The sequence below is a fragment of the Capricornis sumatraensis genome, chromosome 1 (genome assembly GCF_032405125.1).
Source record: "Capricornis sumatraensis isolate serow.1 chromosome 1, serow.2, whole genome shotgun sequence".
Taxonomy (NCBI): Eukaryota; Metazoa; Chordata; class Mammalia; order Artiodactyla; family Bovidae; genus Capricornis; species Capricornis sumatraensis.
The window spans coordinates 104560921-104580568 of NC_091069.1; the positions used below are offsets into that span (position 1 = coordinate 104560921).

The following is a 19648-nucleotide window of genomic DNA, read 5'->3' on the forward strand; positions in this document are numbered from 1 at the left end:
TCACAGTCCTAGGGATCAGGATCTGGAATCCTGGGGTGGGTGGGTGATAATTCTGCCCACCACAGTACCCCACCTGGACCTTGGCATCCATCAGTACCAAGCACAGAGTAGTCCTGATGAGCCCAGAGGAACACTGTGCCTCTTGCTAGGTGACCAGGGTCAGTCCCTGCCCTGCCAGGCTTCTTCCTCCTTTGAGAGGTGTAGGTGGATTTCATGGGCTTTCCTGGTGGCTCAGTGGTAAAGAATCCACCTGCCAACGCAGGAGACAGGGATTTGATCACTGGTCCGGGAAGAGTCCCCTGGAGGAGGTAATGGCAACCCACTCCAGTATTCTTGCCTGGAGAACCCCATAGACAGAGGAGCCTGGCAGGCTACAATCCATGGGGTCACAAAGAGTCAGGCAACTAACACTTTCACTTTTCAGTGAAGTTCATTGGTGCAGAAGCCCAGCACCGCCTGCCCTACAAGAAAAAAAAATTTTTTTAAACACATGTAAACGTTTATTATTATTTTTTAAATTCATTCCAACTTTAAAAAATATCAGGAATAGTCTCATGAAAATCTAATCTGCTTTCTTTCCAAATTCAGCGGCTCTAGTAACCCCAAGTTCCTGTCCAGGCTGATACTGGGATGCACCAGGGAAGGGAGGAGGGTTCGCACACCCCTTCTCAGAGGTATCTGCCCCAGGAGGCCCTTCTCTGGGCCCACACCCAGCTCTCCAGGGGGTTCCACTCGGAAGGAAACATAATTTACCGGGCACCTGCCAATGGCAGCAACTGAATACAGTAAGTCCTTTAATTCTCGCAACAACCCTGGGAGGAAGGTCTTGTTCCTATTTTATCGATACAGAAAGCTAGGCGCAGTCACGCGCCCAGGGCGCACGGCTGGGACCCTTCGCCAGCTTGGCCTCTAGCCTCTCGGATCCGCTCAGCCGCTAGCGTCCCGCCCTCTGCCGCCCCCGCCCCCGCCCCGGGCGAGACCGCGTCGCCGCCGCCGGCTCCAGCACCACGCCAGGGGCAGGGCGGGAAGGGGCCAGAGCCGGGGACGCGCCGCGCCCGCCGCCAATCCTCCACCGGTGAGGTCCCGCCGCAGTCACACGAAGGGCCGCGCGGAGCGCGCCCAGCCCGGGCCTCCAGCAGCCGGAGGGCTGAGCCCGCTGCCCGGGGCCCCGGTCTGCCCCATCCCCGCCCCGCGCGTCGCCGCCGCGATGCCCGGGGACAGCCGAGCCGCGGGGACGCATCACTCGCGCCCGTCGTCGTCCGAGGAGCCGCCAGGCCTGGAGGTAACGGCGCCCCGAGGGCTGGTGGCTGCACGCGGACGGCAGCGCCCCCAGCCCCGCGTCCGCAGTCCTCGGGACTCCTGGGTGGAGAGCGACCCCGAGCCCAGCCAGTGCCAGCCGCTGGGAACGAGGGCCCCGAGGTGGAGATGCGGCTGCAGAGTCCCGCCGCCCCCGGGCTTCTTCGGTCTTCTGGGCGCTCGGGTGCGGGAGGCGCACCGCCGCTGGAGCGCAGAGGCGCCGTGCCCCTGGCCGCAGCCCCGCGCGTTCGGGCCGTTACTGGAGCTGTCAAGGAGGCGGGGGCCAAGCTGGGATCGGCGCTCCGGCTGCGTGTTGGGGGTCCTGTCTCCCTGTGGCGCGCCCCCGGGTCTGGGTGGCCCGTGCCCGCCGCACGGCGCTCCATGGCGGAGGGTCCCACTCAAGGGAAACGCCCGGGAGGCTGGAGGATGTGGGGCGGGGAGCGCTGCTGTCTCCCTGGCTCTTCGGATCCCTGCGGCCGGGCAGACGCGCTGCGCAGTCGCTCAGCTCCGCTTTCACCCAGACCGCCTGAGCTTGGGAAGACTGGGAACTGGAAAGAGTTCTTCTCGGGCTGTTTCCTTTCCCTGGACAAGAACTCAGTGGAGAGGCAGGCAGGGCGCCAATGGAAAGAGCCTCGGCTCTGATTCAGGAAATTTTAGCTGCGAATGACAAGACGCTGGAAGCCTCTGGTTTGTAAGGGTGGCGGTGATAAATCACACCCGTCTCCAGAAGACGGTGTCGGTGGGGCCCAGGGCACCTTGCTTGGCGCACGGAGGCGTTTCCTTTAGTCCTGCAAGTGTGTGGGAGGTGATAGGTGTTGTAGTCCTTTGTCTCCTTGAGTGTATGGAGAAGTCTTCCCCTTCCTCCCCCCTTCAGCTATGTGGCCCCTGCAACCTGCTCAGGTGGTCTAAGGGGCAGGCTTCTGGGTGGGGTTAAATGCTCTGTTCCCCCAGTGCTGTTACTGGGCTCCCGAAGGGGCTTGGCAACTTCCAACAGGCAGATTCTACCATGGACCCTGTCCCTTAAAGGATTAAGCGGAGAAAAGCAGGTCAAGGAGGAAGAGAAGGAAAAGGATTCTTGGTCCCTGGCTCCAGCCCAACCCAGGTCTTGCTCCCCTCATTCTGCAAACTGATGACACTGGCGGTGAGCACCAGTCTTCTGTGGCAGGAAAATCTTTTGAGACTGTCAGGTGTCTCACTGTGTGTTTAACGCTTCTTTGTCAAAATTAAAGAATGTAGAAAAGTCACTGCAGGCCTCCAGAAATGCCAGGAGGGCTGAAAACAGCCCAGAGTCCCGGCTGAGTCCTGAGTGAGACGTAAGCTTAATGCATGCCTGCAGGGGCCAGCCTGGGAGCAGGCGGAGCGGATGAAGAGCCTGGTACCAACAGGTCACTGTCAGCAGAACCCTAGCTTCTGAGATAACAGTATTGACTAAGTCATTGAACTGCAGCTCAGCCCTCAGCCACTTGGTACCAATCTGACCTGGTTAACCTTTTTAAAAGTTAGTTTGGGGTCACTTAATAAGAAACTGCATAGTCACCTGAAAAGCATTTCTGCCCTCTCCTTTGAAGCAGTTTTTTAAAACCCTTTTCAACCTGGTGTTGCCTTTGGCTGCCAAGCCAGGCCTCAGCAATATGTGAACCGTGAACTTCCAGATGTTCAAGCTGGTTTTAGAAAAGGTAGAGGAACCAGAGATCAAATTGACAACATCTGCTGGATCATCGAAAAAGCAAGAGAGTTCCAGAAAAACATCTATTTCTGCTTTATTGACTATACCATAGCCTTTGACTGTGTGGAACACAATAAACTGTGGAAAATTCTGAAAGAGATGGCAATACCAGACCACCTGACCTGCCTCTTGAGAAACCTATACGCAGGTCAGGAAGCAACAGTTGGAACTGGACATGGAACAGACTGGTTCCAAGTAGGAAAAGGAGTACGTCAAGGCTGTATAATGTCACCCTGCTTATTTAACCTATATGTAGAGTACATCATGAGAAACACTGGGCTGGAAGAAGCAGAAGCTGGAATCAAGATTGCCGGGAGAAATATCAATAACCTCAGATATGCAGATGACACCACCCTTATGGCAGAAAGTGAAGAGGAACTCAAAAGCCTCTTGATGAAAGTGAAAGAGGAGAGTGAAAAAGTTGGCTTAAAGCTCAATATTCAGAAAACGAAGATCATGGCATCCAGTCCCATCACTTCATGGGAAATAGATGGGGAAATAGTGGAAACAGTGTCAGACTTTATTTTTCTGGGCTCCATAATCACTGCAGATGGTGACTGCAGCCATGAAATTAAAAGACGCTTACTCCTTGGAAGGAAAGTTATGACCAACCAAGATAGCATATTCAAAAGCAGAGATATTACTTTGCCAACAAAGGTCTGTCTAGTCAAGGCTATGGTTTTTCCAGTGGTCATGTATGGATTGAGCATTACTTTACTAGCATGTGAGATGAGTGCAATTGTGTGGTAGTTTGAGCATTCTTTGGCATTGCCTTTCTTTGGAATTGGAATGAAAACTGACCTTTTCCAGTCCTGTGGCCACTGCTGAGTTTTCCAAATTTGCTGGCATATTGAGTGCAGCACTTCCACAGCATCATCTTTCAGGATTTGAAACAGCTCAACTGGAATTCCATCACCTCCACTAGCTTTGTTCATAGTGATGCTTTCTAAGGCCCACTTGACTTCATATTCCAGGATGTCTGGCTCTAGGTGAGTGATCACACCATCGTGATTATCTGGGTCATGAAGATCTTTTTTGTACAGTTGTTCTGTGTATTCTTGCCACCTCTTCTTAATATCTTCTGCTTCTGTGAGGTCCAGACCATTTCTGTCCTTTATGGAGCCCATCTTTGCATGAAATGTTCCCTTGGTATCTCTAATTTTCTTGAAGAGATCTCTAGTCTTTCCCATTCTGTTGTTTTCCTCTATTTCTTTGCATTGATCGCAAAGGAAGGCTTTCTTATCTCTCCTTGCTATTCTTTGGAACTCTGCATTCAGATGCTTATATCTTTCATTTTCTCTTTGCTTTTCGCCTCTCTTTTCACAGCTATTTGTAAGGCCTCCCCAGACAGCCATTTTGCTTTTTTGCATTTCTTTTCCATGGGGATGGTCTTGATCCCTGTCTCCTGTACAATGTCACGAACCTCATTCCATAGTTCATCAGGCACTCTATCTATCAGATCTAGGCCCTTAAATCTATTTCTCACTTCCACTGTATAATCATAAGGGATTTGATTTAGGTCATGCCTGAATGGTCTAGTGGTTTCCCCTACTTTCTTCAGTTTTAGTCTGAATTTGGCAATAAGGAGCTCATGATCTGAGCCACAGTCAGCTCCCGATCTTGTTTTTGTTAACTGTATAGAGCTTCTTCATCTTTGGCTGCAAAGAATATAATCAGTCTGATTTCGGTGTTGACCATCTGGCGATGTCCGTGTGTAGAGTCTCCTCTTGTGTTGTTGGAAGAGGGTGTTTGCTATGACCAGTGCATTGTCTTGGCAAAACTCGATTAGTCTTTGCCCTGCTTCATTCCGCATTCCAAGGCCAAATTTGCCTGTTACTCCAGGTGTTTCTTGACTTCCTACTTTTGCATTCCAGTCCCCTATAATGAAAAGGACATCTTTTTTGGGTGTTAGTTCTAAAAGGTCTTGTAGAGCTTCATAAAACCATTCACCTTCAGTTTCTTCAGCATTACTGATTGGGGCATAGACTTGGATAACTGTGATATTGAATGGTTTGCCTTGGATACGAACAGAGATCATTCTGTTGTTTTTGAGACTGCATCCAAGTACTGCATTTCGGACTCTTTTGTTGACCATGATGGCTACTCCATTTCTTCTGAGGGATTCCTGCCCACAGTAGTAGATATTGCACTCATCTCACATGCTAGTAGTAAAGTAATGCTCAAAATTCTCCAAGCCAGGCTTCAGCAATACGTGAACCGTGAACTCCCTGATGTTCAAGCTGGTTTTAGAAAAGGCAGAGGAACCAGAGATCAAATTGACAACATCCGCTGGATCATCGAAAAAGCAAGAGAGTTCCAGAAAAACATCTATTTCTGCTTTGTTGACTATGCCAAAGCCTTTGACTGTGTGGATCACAACAAACTGTGGAAAATTCTGAAAGAGATAGGAATACCAGACCACCTAACCTGCCTCTTGAGAAATCTATATGCAGGTCAGGAAACAACAGTTAGAACTGGACATGGAACAACAGACTGGTTCCAAATAGGAAAAGGAGTATGTCAAGGCTGTATATTGTCACCCTGCTTATTTAACTTATATGCAGAGTACATCATGAGAAACGCTGGGCTGGAGGAAGCAGAAGCTGGAATCAAGATTGCCGGGAGAAATATCAATAACCTCAGATATGCAGATGACACCACCCTTATGGCAGAAAGTGAAGAGGAGCTAAAAAGCCTCTTGATGAAGGTGAAAGAGGAGAGTGAAAAAGCTGGCTTAAAGCTCAACATTCAGAAAACGAAGATCATGGCATCTGGTCCCATCACTTCATGGGAAATAGATGGGGAAACAGTAGAAACAGTGTCAGACTTTATTTTTTGGGGCTCCAAAATCACTGCAGATGGTGATTGCAGCCATGAAATTGAAAGACGCTTACTCCTTGGAAGAAAAGCTATGACCAACCTAGATAGTATATTCAAAAGCAGAGACATTACTTTGCCAACAAAGGTCTGTCTAGTCAAGGCTATGGTTTTTCCAGTGGTCATGTATGGATGTGAGAGTTGGACTGTGAAGAAGGCTGAGCGCCGAAGAATTGATGCTTTTGAACTGTGGTGTTGGAGAAGACTCTTGAGAGTCCCTTGGACTGCATGGAGGTCCAACCAGTCCATCCTAAATGAGATCAGTCCTGGGTGTTCTTTGGAAGGACTGATGCTGAGGCTGAAACTCCAGTATTTTGGCCACCTCATGTGAAGAGTTGACTCATTGGAAAAGATCCTGATGCTGGGAGGGATTCGGGGCAGGAGGAGAAGGGGACGACAGAGGATGAGATGGCTGGATGCATCACCGATGGCACATGAGTTTGAGTGAACTCTGGGAGTTGGTGATGGACAGGGAGGCCTGGCGTGCTGCGATTCATGGGGTCCCAAAGAGTCAGACACGACTGAGCGACTAAAGTGAGATGGCAAGCCATTCTGGTGCTTTGACCAATACTTTCAGTTTTGAAACAGAAATAATCCGATGCTAGTGATTTTCTGCCTTATTGCTGGGCAGAATTACCCAGGGAGTTTTTAGAAATGTTTCTTGGTTTGGTGGGAGGTGAGAAGGAGGTTCAAGGGGTAGGGGACATAAGTATACCTATGCCTGGTTCGTGTGGATAGATGACAGAAACCAACAGTATATTGTAAAGCAATCAGCCTCCAATTAAAAATAAATTAATTAATTAAAAAAAGAAATTATCTGGGTTTAGACTCTACCTTGAGATTCTGATTTAATTGACCTGGGTGTGGCCTGGGCAATAGTAATTTTTTTCTCCTGATTTTGGCTGCACCTTGCAGAATGCAGGATCTTCCCAATCAGGGATCAAACCCACACCCTGTGTATTGGGATTGTGGAGTCTTAACCACTGGACTGCCAGAGAAGTCCCAGCAACAGTAATTTTAAAGCTACTAAGTATTGAACGGGGCAGCCAAGGCTGAGGGCCCATGTCCTAGGCTGTTTCCCTGTGACTCTATGTGATTACCTCTTGATACTTGTTTTGTATCAAAAGGTAATCTTGTGCTTCTTTTTTTGTGTTCTTCTTAAACCTGTTCGTCCAACTCTTAGATCACCCTGTCTGGGGGCTCTTGGTTCACTGGTGTTCCCTTATAGCAATTTTCAGAGAGGTTCCTTGCAGGAGGAAAGGGCAGTGACCAGGAGGGCTTGAGAAGGTGTTAATTAAATCAGGTAGAGATCAACTCATGCACGTGTCTGCAGTCCTGTCTCGTTCTGCGCAACCCCATGGGCTGCAGCCCGCCAGGCTCCTCTGTCCGTGGGATTCTCCAGGCAAGAACACTGGAGTGGGTTGCCATTTCCTCCTCCAGGGGAACTTCCCAACCCAAGGACTGAATGTGCATTTCTTGGGTCCTGAAATGGCAGGCAGATTTTTTATCACTGCGTCACCTGGGAAACCCTAAATCAGGTGTGGTCACAAGCTGAAATGTCCACAGGGGCCAGGGAGCAACATAAAAGTAGTGACCTGGATAGGAATAATCCAGCTGGGGAGGGGACTGGGGCTTGTGACCTGGAGGGCATGTCCTCTGGACAATGAAGACCACAGCTACCCACCTCCAGTTGGTTGTACCACGTGGGCTATCAATTGCAAAAATGGCCACACACTGCATCTTGGATCTATTCCCCCTCTGCAACGGGCCTTTGCAACCCCCTACATCAGGAGGTGGAGTCTATTTCTCCAGCCCTTGAGACCACTGGCCGTGAAACTTGCCCTGGCCAGTGGGAGGCTGGCAGATGTGATGCAAGCAGAGGTATGGAAATTACTGGAGCGTTGGTGTGTGTCCTCCAGATGCTTCTGGGGACCCACTGACCACGTAGCAAAGGGCCCTGGCCAGCCTGCTGCGTGGTGCACACAGCCGAGACGTGTGAGCGCAGCTGGTTCCAGACCATCTAGCCCCAGATAACCGTAGAGACTGGCTAAGTTGGCCCTGACCTGACTGGAAGGACTGCCGGGCTAACCCATAAAATTGGGGAAAATACTAAGCGTCCCTTCAGGTGACTGAGTACCAGGGCGGGATGCAAACACTTACTGCAGTGCAACCCAGCCTGGCCAGATGTCACGATCTTTTGAAGAGAAACCAGAAGTTCACATTTCTGTGTTGGCTCCAGCTTTGTAAAAAGTTTGAGTCAGTAGCCAGCATCCAGAAAGCACTCTCTAGGCCGAACAAAACATATCTTCAGGCTGCCCTTGGCCCTTAGGCTGCTGCTTTCTGCATGGAGGCACACGATTTGTTTATACCCACACCAAGTGGTCACTGATATTCTCGCCCTTCCTGCCCAGGTTAGCCTCCGAAGCCATTTCTTTGTATGGAATACTCACCACACACTTCGAAAGCATCCCTTGGCTGTCTTCCCACATGGAAATGGAAGTTGCTGGCGTTGGCAGTCCTCAAGGAGAAAGTGAAATTTGAGATGGGTCTCCATGGAGGAGGGTAGAAAGGATATTCCTGGCTTTAGCCATGCAAGGGATCAGGCGTGGGCATGGAGCTGGGAGTGGGACAGTCAGTCCATCAGTTTGGGCCAGAGAAGGGGATTCCTGTAGGGAAAGTGGGGGAGCCAAGGCAGGAGGGAGAGGCCCTAAGGGCTAAGCCGGGGGGTTGACGTTTGATTTTGTGGGCACGCCAGGCAAAGTGTTGTCGACTGAAGGTTTGAGTGAGGTGCATGGGGAAGCAATGATCTGCTGTATTCTGGACATCAGAGTGCCCTATGGGAGGAGAGAAGGGAGTCAGAGAGAGAGAGACAGAGAGAGGGGACAGTGTTTCTAATGACATGGGGAAACTGACAAGGAGAAGCATGTTGCTTGAAATTTATGGTAACTTTACTTTAAGTTTTATAAATTTTCTTCTATATCTAAATAAGACATTTTGGCTTTTTTCTCTCTTCGAATTTTTTTTTTTTTTTTTAATGTGGACCGTTTTTAAAGTCTTTATTAAACTTGTTGGGGCTTCTCTGGTGGCTCAGTGGTAAACCACCCACCTGCCATTGCAGGAGACTGGGTTTGCTCTGTTGTCAGGAATACCCTCTGGAGAAAGAAATGGCAACCTGCTCCATTATTCTTGCCTAGGAAATCCCGTGGACAGAGAAGTCTGGTGGGCTACAGTCGGGTCACAAAAGAGTCAGACTCCTGACTTAGATTTAGCAACTCAACAACAACATTTAACTTGTTACAGTATTGTTTCTGCTTTTATGTTTTGTTTTCTTTGGCTGTGAGGCATGTGGGATCCTAGCTGCCCAAGAAGGAATCAAACCTGTAACCCCTGCCTTGGAAGGTGAAGTCTTAGCCTCTAGACTGCCAGGGAAATCCCTTGGCATTTTTCAAAGCACCTTTATCAACAGCTTCGGTTTTCTCAGGGTTTCTGAACTTAAAGGTATCTGGAGCTTACAGTTGTTCATTCCACCGGAACTTCTGGACTCCATCTCCCCCTCCCTCCTGGACCCCCTCCTCCCTCTTTCCCTGAGGGATTTAAATTATTCACCTTCCTCAGAATGAAGGCTTACAAAGTGGGGAGGGTAGGAGGAGAAAATGCAGAACTCTTACATTTGTTTTTAAGTCTTGGGAAGTGGAAAGGAAATGTCATGGCTCTGAGAAAAGGGAAGGAAAAAAAAAATCAGGAGAAGTCAATCATTGTCCAAGTGCCATGAAAATACAAAACCTATGAGAAACAGTAGTAAAATGGCCATATTTAGACCAGTGATGCTTTGATCTTGACTGCACATTGGAATCCCCTGGCAGCTTTAAAAGTTCAGCGCTGGGTCCCACCTCCCAGATAACTATGTAATTTGTCTGGGCTGCAAGGTCTTTACAAGCAAATGCTCTGAAGGTGATTGTATTGTGCCTGGGAGGTAAGATCTATTGTCCAGGCAGTCAGCAGTGTCTCCCCTAGACTGGGGCTGCTGTTTTGAGATATGAAGCCACTTTTCAGCTATGTCTGGAGGAATGCCTGATATCCAGTCTTTGCCATTTTCACAGTAGACATGGGCGTGCATACGTGCTAAGTTGGCTCAATTGTTTCCAACTCTTTGCAACCCTATAGACTCTAACCCGCTAGGCTCCTCTGTCTATGGGATTCTCCAGGCAGGAATACTGAAGTGGGTTGCCATGCCCTCCTGCAGGAGATCTTCCTGACCCAGGGGTTGAACCCACGTCTCTTATGTCTCCTGCACTGGCAGGCGGGTTCTTTACCATGAATGCCACTGGGTAGTGATTCCCAGGTAAACTTGAAAAGTATATGCAGTTCTGGAATGGCGTGTCTAACATAAGCCACTTTCTTGGGTTGGATGAAAAGTCATTCATTTTACGAGGAGGATACAAATGGGCTTAACACAGGTGAGAGAGCTCATGTACCATAACTCTGCCTGTTGAGAGTACTTCTTCCCAAGCTCAAATGGGCAGGAGACTTAGAAGTTGTACACACGTGGGATGGAGGGAAGGAAGAAAAGAAAAACCAGAGGACAGAGCAGATGGGATCCTAAGAAGAGATAGGTGTCAGAAACAGAATAGCCATTAAGAATGGGAAGGCTTTGAAATATTAATGTAAGTTAGCTGTTGTGAAAGTGTAAGCCTATTTAAAAATGACAGGCATGAGTTTGGCTGGCAAGGGGTCATTTGGATGGGGTGCCATGATGCTTACTTATTCAATACAGGGAGTCTGGGTGGGGTCTGAGGGAGGTAGCCCCAGACACCCAGGGGCCAATTGCCTGAGAAATTACTCTGGACACCTGATACGAAGAGGCGACTCATTAGAAAAGACCCTGATGTTGGGAAGGGTTGAGGGCAGGAGAAGGGGAGGTCAGAGGACGAGATGGTTGGATGGCATCACCGACTCAATGGACATGAGTTTGCACAAACTCCAGGAGATGGTGAAGGACAGGGAAGCCTGGCGAGCTGCAGTCCAGGGGGTTGCAAAGAGTTGGATACGACTGAGAACAGTGACAGTGTTTTTTCCCCATTCTCCACATGGAGGCTGTGTGGATGATTGCCCTCAAATTGGTAGCTGTCCACCTGTTTATATTTGTGGACAAATGGTTTCCCCAGGACTGGAAAGATTTTCTTGTATGTATGTGTGTGTGTGGCATGTGGGATCTTAGTTCCCTGACCAGTGATCACTAGAGAACTAACCTGAACAGTGAAAGTGTAGAGGCTTAACACTGGGCCCCCAGGGAGTTCCCTCATCATTAAATAATAATAATAATAATAATAATAATTAATTAATTAATTTGCAATGGGTCTGAGTTGTGGCATGCAGGATCTTTAGTTGTGACATGCAAACTCTTAGTTGCTGCGTGTAGAATCTAGTTCCCTGACCAGGGATCAACCCCAGTCTCCTGCATTGGGAGCACAGGGTCTTAGCCACTGGTCCATTAGGGAAGTCCCTCTTGGAAATAGTAATGCCTGAAGGAGATCCGCCCTGGGTGTTCTTTGGAAGGACTGATGCTAAAGCTGAAACTCCAGTACTTTGGCCACCTCATGCGAAGAGTTGACTCATTGGAAAAGACTCTGATGCTGGGAGGGATTGCGGGCAGGAGGAGAAGGGGACGACAGAGGATGAGATCACTGACTCGATGGACGTGAGTCAGAGTGAACTCTGGGAGTTGGTGATAGACAGGGAGGCCTAGCGTGCTGCGATTCATGGGGTCGCAAAGAGTCGGGCACGACTGAGCGAATGAACTAACTAACTAAAGTGAAGTGAAGTGAAGTTGCTCAGTCGTGTCCGACTCTTTGCGACCCCATGGACTGCAGCCTACCAGGCTCCTCCCTCCATGGGATTCTCCAGGCAAGAGTACTGGAGTGGGGTGCCATTGCCTTCTCCAGAACTAACTAACTAATGCCTTAAAGAGATTTCACTTTAAATATTTTCTTTAAAAAAACTTCGGTATCAGAATTCTTTGCTGTCCCAGTGTGATCTTTTAGGAGCTTAATGGAATTTTCTTAAATTTAATGTGTTCATTTAAAAAAATCAACTTTTGTTGATGCCAGCTATTTTGTAACTAAAATATTATAGCTGTCTAAGCATGCCCTGGGGAACTCGAGTGTTCCTAAAGGTTCAAGATATTCCACAGAACAATAATTGATATTAGGTTTTCTAGCTAAAATATTTTTTAACTACATAAAAGAAAATATGTAGTAATTGTTTAACACATTTATATGATGTTTCTTAGGCTTTAATGACCTGTGTTTAAGACCCCTGAGAATGCATGTGAATCAGTAGATGTTATATTCTTATAGCAGTTAATTCACCCGTGAGAGTGTTGTTCCACATCAAATTTTAATCCAAATGTTTTGTTGTTGTTGTTGTTGTTGGCGGGGGGAGGACAATTTTTAACAACTTCATTGAACTATAATTAATATGCACCAAACCATACTTGTTTAAAGTCTATAGTTTGAGGCTTGGTGTATGAATGTGCTCAGATGCTCAGTCATATCCAACTCTTTGTGAACCCATATTCCGCAGCCCGCCAGACTCCTCAGTCCGTGGGATTCTCCAGGCAAGAATACTGGAGTGGGTTGCCATGCTCTCCTCCAGGGGATCTTCCCAGGGACTGAACCTTCATCTCTTAGGTCTCCTGCATTGGCAGGCGGGTTCTTTATTACTAGGGCCACCTGGGAAGCCCAATATGAACGTAGAAATATACCGTTTAAACACATTTATTAATAGATCTATGCGGCTTCCCTGGTGGCTCAGACAGTACAGAATCTGCGGTGTTACCCAGGTGGCTTTCATCTCTTCCTCTGAGAGCCTGTATTTGAATTCCCAAAAGCTAAGCAGGCTTCTCGCTGCCCAGAAAGCACCTGGAGGCCACCATGCGGCAGCGTTGGTGCTGGCTCCTCCCTGCGAGGGGGGTCGGGGGTCGGGGGCGGGCGAGGAGAAGAGGGCTTTCCTTTCACGCTCAGTACTTCCGAACAGAAACGCCGGTGTCCCTTCTGGCCCTGACTTGCTCTCCCCTCTCTCTCCCACTGAGGACCGGGAGCTCCTCCTGGCCGCTGCCTACGTCTCGGACGCCCAGTACAACAGAAACGTCCCGTTTGAGACATCCCCTCAAGCCATCAGGTAATTCAAGTGTCCAACTGGCAACGCTTGAAACAGTGTTAAACCTAGAGTCGCCTGCCCTTTAGCACTTCATGTTCTTGAAGTTGAGCCCAAATTAAAGTCACTGAATCGACTAATATTTGGAGCAATGTTTGGGGTCTGGCGCGTGACGTCGGGCAAACCCCAGGGCTGGTGCTCTTCCACGTTTTAGGAGCGCGGTGCCTCGCGCTAGGGCGGCACTCAGCGCACGTGCCAAGGCCAGATAAGCGGGTGACACCGGGACAGGGAGACATCCGAGTGGGAAACGCGGCGTCTTTTTCACCGGGCTGTCCTCTTGGAGCTTCCCACGTGAAAAGAAGACGTGTTCTTTTACTTTCGATTGCCTTTTGACAGGACTCATATGTTCTTTTCATGACAATTCAGCGTTTTCTCCCTAAGCCCCTAAAGGTTGAACTAAAATCAAAGATTCAGCTCAGAATAAGAAAAAAAAAAATCTTACCATCAGGACTGAGGTGTCAGTACCTCCAAAGGCAGCAGCGGATGCCTCATGCCTGGATGCTGTCTGGCAGGTTTGGGGGATACCCGCTACAGGAAGAGAACCGTGTGACCGCGGGATCTCTCTGGGTCCACCATGCCGACATGGGCTGATACATATTATAAATCAGTTAGGCTCCTGCACCATGTAATATTAATAACAGGTCACCCTGACTGAAGGTTTGCTCTGTGTCAGCCCTCCAAAAGTACATCTCAGGGTTCGGGGGTCACCAACACCCCACCAGGAGGGTATTCATCCTAGCTTGAGACTGTTAAGAGACTGCACTTTGAGAGCTGGTGAGATTTCTCGCTGTGAACATTTTGTAGTGCGCGCTCAGTCAAACGCTACCCCTCGCTCCCTAGGATTGAAAGAGCGGTCAGAGCCTGGCCTTTGCAGTTTACGTCCCATTCCTCCTCTTCGAATGGGGCTCGGGGTAGCTGTTTAACTCCTGCTCCTCGCTTGTAACTTCCTCTGTTCTCCGCTCCAGACTTTACCACTTCTATAACCACTGGACGATGCGGGCAGCCACCTACTTCTTCATTTGGGTCGACCTTGCGCTTGCCCTCTTTGAGGAACCAGCCGTGTTCCCGCTCCCTTTCTTGGTAAGCTCTCAGCACAGAATGGCTAATCAGACTTTGTCACAGATGAATTCAGTTGCATTTTTCCCCTCAGATTTTCAGTATGTATGAATTTGGTTTCATTTTTCTTTCCGGGGGAAGGGGTTGGAAGAATTCTGTCTATTTCCCCAGCTGATGCTTTTCCTCAGTAGACGTTGGAAACAAAGTGGCGGTTTTGGGTCCTCTCTGCATACAAGGGCACGTTGGACAGACAAGTGATGTTTGAGGGCATGTTTATTTAATGTTGAGTAGACACTGTGACCATACAGTGTAATATGTGTCTTGTACTTGCCACACTTCCAGCTTTTTTCATAGTCATAAGTTATTATTTATAGGTGCTTTGAAGTAAAGCATCAGATTACCCAGCTACTGCAGATGGGTTCCAAGTAATAAATTGAAGACCTGCTCACATTAATTCCCGACTCACACTGCTCTCGCCTCTCAGTGTACCTGTGACAGAGACTGTATGACTTGCAAAGCCTAAAATATTTACTGTCTGGTCCTTTGACAGATAAAGTTCATTTGACCCTTGCCTTAAAGAACAAGGTTTTCCTGCCTCCCATGAGTCTGCGGGTGACTGGCTCAACTGGGCAGATTTTTCTCTTGGCTGGGGTAGTGGGTCTGATGGCCAGCTGGGGGCTCACAGAGAGCCCCTGCTCTCTGCTCTGCTCTCTCTCGGCCTCTCCCCGTGGCTCAGGCCTCTCCCTATGGATGGGGGTCTAAGAAGCTGCATCCTAACATGCAAGCACCATCAACCTCCGCTCACACCATATTTGCCAATGCCCAGGTGCCCAGAGCCCATCACATGCCCAAGCCCTGAGTCAACAGGGGAGGACCCTGCACAGGGAGGTAAAAAAGGGAGGTTTGTTGGGTGCCATCAAAGTTGGCAATATTCCGTGGGTGCTTCCAAGGTTGGTGGTATCCATTTGATGAGGATGTCACAATTAATGACGTCTCTGGGCAGAAAACTTTTAGCCCAGTGTCTGTCAAAACAAACACCAAACCTGAAGAAGCAGAGCTGTGTGTTCACAGACCTGAACAGAGCTGGTCCCCGCCCCCGCCGCCCGACCCTGGACGAGGTGCGCTCCCGTGGATCTCTTCTCAGCCCCTTGCGTCTCTCTGTGTCCCCACCCTGCTGTTTATATTGCTCACACACAGCTTGGGCTTGGCTATCTGATCAGCCAGTGTTTGCACTTCACGTCTCTAAAGTCAAATTACGGGGGATGGGTGGGGAGGAGGGGACGACAGAGGATGAGATGGCTGGATGGCATCACTGATTCAATGGACAGGAGTTAGAGCAAACTCTGGAGATAGTGAAGGACAGGGAAGCCTGGCATGCTACAGTCTGTGGGGTCACGACTTCGTGACTGAACAACAGCAACAGCATTACCAAGAAAATCTCATCTTGAGCCAGGGTGTCCTGGAATGCCCCTGGCCCTTGTGTAAGCCTGGTCTTGACAGTAAGTCTCTACAGCCCCTCAAGGATGAACAGGCTGAAAGCTAGAAAGTTCGAAGGGGCTGCAGCCCATATCCGAGCCCAGGGCTCATGAGGGCTGGGGTCAGGGGTGGAGAAATTGTGCCACCTGCTGCTTTCAGGGCCCAGAGCCAGCCCCTTCCTCCTTCCCTTGAGAGGTTCATTCCCTCCACCCTCACGGAGCTCTTCTCTCCCCACTGGTGGAGAGAAGTACTCCTGTTAGGGAGGATTTACTGTCTCCTGGCAACCGCAGGCAAAGTATTAATATGAGTTGCACTCACAGACTGCAAAGCTAGCTGCCTGTGGGAGTTTGGAATTGATACCCATAGCTCAAGGAGGAGATGGTCAGGACATCGAGGTGGGTCTGGTAGCATCCAGCGAAATCCGGGCAGCAGGGTGGGAGGGCAGCAATCTAAGGAATGGTCCGGCATTTCAAAACACATCTCTGGAGCATTGTTATTAGAGACACTGAACTTCTAGGTGTCTGTTCTGAGTATGAACACGGGGAATTTGAGAGCATAGCAGATGCCCATTTCTGCCAATCCCTGACCCCAGCTTTTCTGAGGAAATGCCCTCTGGGGGTCCTCTGCATGCTAATTTACCCACCGCACCCCACCCCTTCCAGGAAACCCTGTCAGTTGGGTCATGGGATTCGTGGTTGAGAGGCATGTTTCATTTTAAGAGAAAGAAAATATTCCAACCAGTAAGAATTTTGCTGTAACTTTCAGCAATGTTAAGCTAAGTGTTAGTTGCTCAGTTGTGTCCAACAACTCTTTGTGACCCCATGAGCTGTACCCTCCAGGTTCCTTGTCCATGGAATTCTTCAGGCAAGAGCACTGGAGTGGGTTGCCATTGCTTCCTCCAGGGGGCCTTCCTGACCCAGGGATGGAACCTGCGTCTCCCGCATTGCAGGCAGATTCTTTACCATCTGAGCCACCAGGGAAGCCCAAGCAAAACTGAGGGACATTGCTAAGTCTCACAGGGCGGTGTCAGGGAGTAAGAGAGCATGAAGCCATAGCTCTGTTTTTTTGCCACAGGTTACCTCGATAGCAGAAGTGCTCTGTCTGACTGCCTTCTTCGGGAGACTGGTTCACTTTGCGAAAGTCACTCCTCAGAAGGTCTTCTGGAAGGATACAAAAAACATCTGCGTCATGGTAACCATAGTGGTGAGTGCTCGTTACAGAGCCTTCGAGAGTCAAAGGCAGAAAGTATGAAAAGACGCGGTAGGTTTGAGTGGGTTCAGGAAAATGACAGATGCTGGGAGAGCAAGCACCAGCAGCACAACTGCCAGAAAACCACAAGGGAAGCGCACATTGGGCAAAAAGTGACGGTGGGAGTATTTTACTGTTTCAAGGGCACTTCCAAATTAAAGGAAAAAGAAACGGAAACTACAGTTTTAAAAACTGTGCTGCAGGGCAGCCTCAGAACAGAGTGCTAGTTCCAACTCTGGCATATATCCTTCCATTCCTTTTTCCTTGAATTGCATTTACACATATGAACATGGTTATTCTGTTTCCTGCTGTGTTTTCATACTGAAGTTCAGGAACATAATACCTGTATTATATATACCTGTACATAGTATATCTGTATGAATGCTGCTCAGTCATTGAGATTGAAAGATTAATGTATTAATTGACGGCTTGTTAGCTTTTTCATAGTTCAGTGTAGCATAAAGACCAAATAGATGTTTTGATTTTTTTAAATAAAAATGCTCAACTTTTCTATGAAAAGTATGTGCTGAAAATTGGTGATGGCATCTCCTAAAAGAGGAAGTAAATACTAGCAAATATGAAAAATGTGTTTAACTTGACTAATTAAGAAATATCTATGGGAGGGCATGGTTCTTGAGAGGCTAGCCTACTGTGTTCCCCCTTTTCCTGGAAAAGAAATAAAGCCACTCTTTATGCGGCTGCTGCTAAGTCACTTCAGTCGTGTCCGACTCTTTGCGACCCCATGGACTGCAGCCTACCAGGCTCCTCCATCCACAGGATTTTCCAGGCAAGAGGACTGGAGTGGGGTGCCATCGCCTTCTCCGGCCACTCTTTGTACCCCCCCCCCCCATAAGAGAACTATACATGAAAGCAACAATAAAAGGCCATGCGTTTGCCTGTAAAGCAATCATAGCAAGATTGAAAACAGTTCAGTCCTTTCATCCCTTCAACTTTGCCATCGCTTACTCGAGGGAAGAATCAGTTGTTTCTTCTGGAAGGCTGGTTAGCAATCCCTTTGGAAAAGCCTTTTGTGTGCAAGTGCTTGCTTCCATATTTCCATTCCTGGGACTTGATATTTAGGGAAGAAGGATGTGTTCAAAGATTTATCCACAAGATTGGTCATGGCTGAGCTGTTCTTAGTATTGAAAAATTGGAAACAACTGGATTTCCTGACAATCAGTTCAGTTCTATTCAGTCAATTGTGTCCAGTTCTTTTTGACCCCATGGACTGCAGCACGCCAGGCCTCCCTGTCCATCACCAACTCTCGGAGCTTGCTCAAACTCATGTCCATCGAGTCAGTGATGCCATCCAGCCATCTCATCCTCTGTTGTCCCCTTCTCCTCCTGCCTTCAATCTTTCCCAGCATCAAGGTCTTTTCAAATGAGTCAGTTCTTTGCATCAGGTGGCCAAAGTATTGGAGCTTCAGTATCAGTCCTTCCATTGAATATTCAGGGTTGATTTCCTTTTAGATTAAGTGGTTGGATCTCCTTGCAGTGCAAGGGACTCTCAAGAATCTTCTCCAACACCACAGTTCAAAGGCACCAATTCTTTGGCGCTCATCTTTGTTTATGGTCCATACATGACTACTGGGAAGACCATAGCTTGGACTTGATGGACCTTTGTTGGTGAAGTAATGTTTCTGCTTTTTAATATACTGTCTAGGTTTGTAATAGCTTTTCTTCCCAGGAGCAAGTGTCTTTTAATTTCATGGCTGCAGTCACCACCTGCAGTGATTTTGGAGCCCCCCAAAATAAAGTCTGACACTATTTCCATTGTTTCCCCATCTATTTGCCATGAAGTGATGGGACCAGATGCCATGATCTTCGTTTTCTGAATGTTGAGTTTTAAGCCAGCTTTTTCACTCTCCTCTTTCACTTTCTTCAAGAGGCTTTTGAGTTCCTCTTCACTTTCTGCCATAAGGGTGTTGTCATCTGCATATCTGAGGTTATTGGTATTTCTCCCTGCAGTCTTGGTTCCAACTTGTGCTTCATCGAGCCCAGTGTTTCTCATGATGTACTCCGCTGCTGCTGCTAAATCGCTTAAATCATGTCCAACTGTGTGCGACCGCATAGACGGCACCCCACCAGGCTCCCTGATCCCTGGGATTCTCCAGGCAAGAATACTGGAGTGGGTTGCCATTTCCTTCTCCAGTGCATGAAAGTGAAAAGTGGAAAGTGAAGTCGCTAAGTCGTATCCAACTCCTAGCGACCCCATGGACTGAAGCCCACCAGGCTCCTCTGTCCATGGGATTTTCCAGGAAAGAGTACTGGAGTGGGCTGCTATTGCCTTCTCCGGATGTACTCTGCATATAAGTTAAATAAGCAGGGTTACCATATACAGCCTTGACATACTCCTTTCCCAATTTTGAACCAGTCCATTGGTTCTAACTGTTGCTTCTTGACCTGCATACAGATTTTTCAGAAGGCAGGTAAGGTGGTCTGGTATGAAGCAGAAGTAGGTGTTTTTCTGGAACTCTCTTGCTTTTTCAGTGAGCCAACAGATGTTGGCAATTTGATCTTTGGTTCCTCTGCCTTTTCTAAATCCAGCTTGAACATCTGGAAGTTCCCGATTCATGTTCTGTTGGAGCCTGGCTTGGAGAATTTTCAGCATTACTTTGATCGCACGTGAGATGAATGCAATTGTGCAGTAGTTTGAGCATTCTTTGGCATTGCCTTTCTTTGGGAGTGGAATGAAAACTGACCTTTTCCAGTCCTGTGGCCACTGCTGAGTTTTCCAAATTTGCTGACAAATTG

At 48.4% G+C, this 19648-nt stretch overlaps 1 protein-coding gene across 1 annotated transcript in view; it reads left to right on the forward strand.

Moving 5' to 3' along the window:
• Positions 1 to 1207: 1207 nt before the first annotated feature.
• LOC138092050 (two pore channel protein 2-like) overlaps positions 1208 to 19648 on the forward strand; it is a 56058-nt gene continuing 37617 nt past the window's right edge. Inside the window, exons 1-4 of the mRNA XM_068987938.1 lie at positions 1208 to 1282; positions 12990 to 13078; positions 14080 to 14194; positions 16721 to 16849. Of these exons, the coding sequence (XP_068844039.1) occupies positions 1208 to 1282; positions 12990 to 13078; positions 14080 to 14194; positions 16721 to 16849 (408 nt within the window). The remainder of the gene's footprint in view (positions 1283 to 12989; positions 13079 to 14079; positions 14195 to 16720; positions 16850 to 19648) is intronic.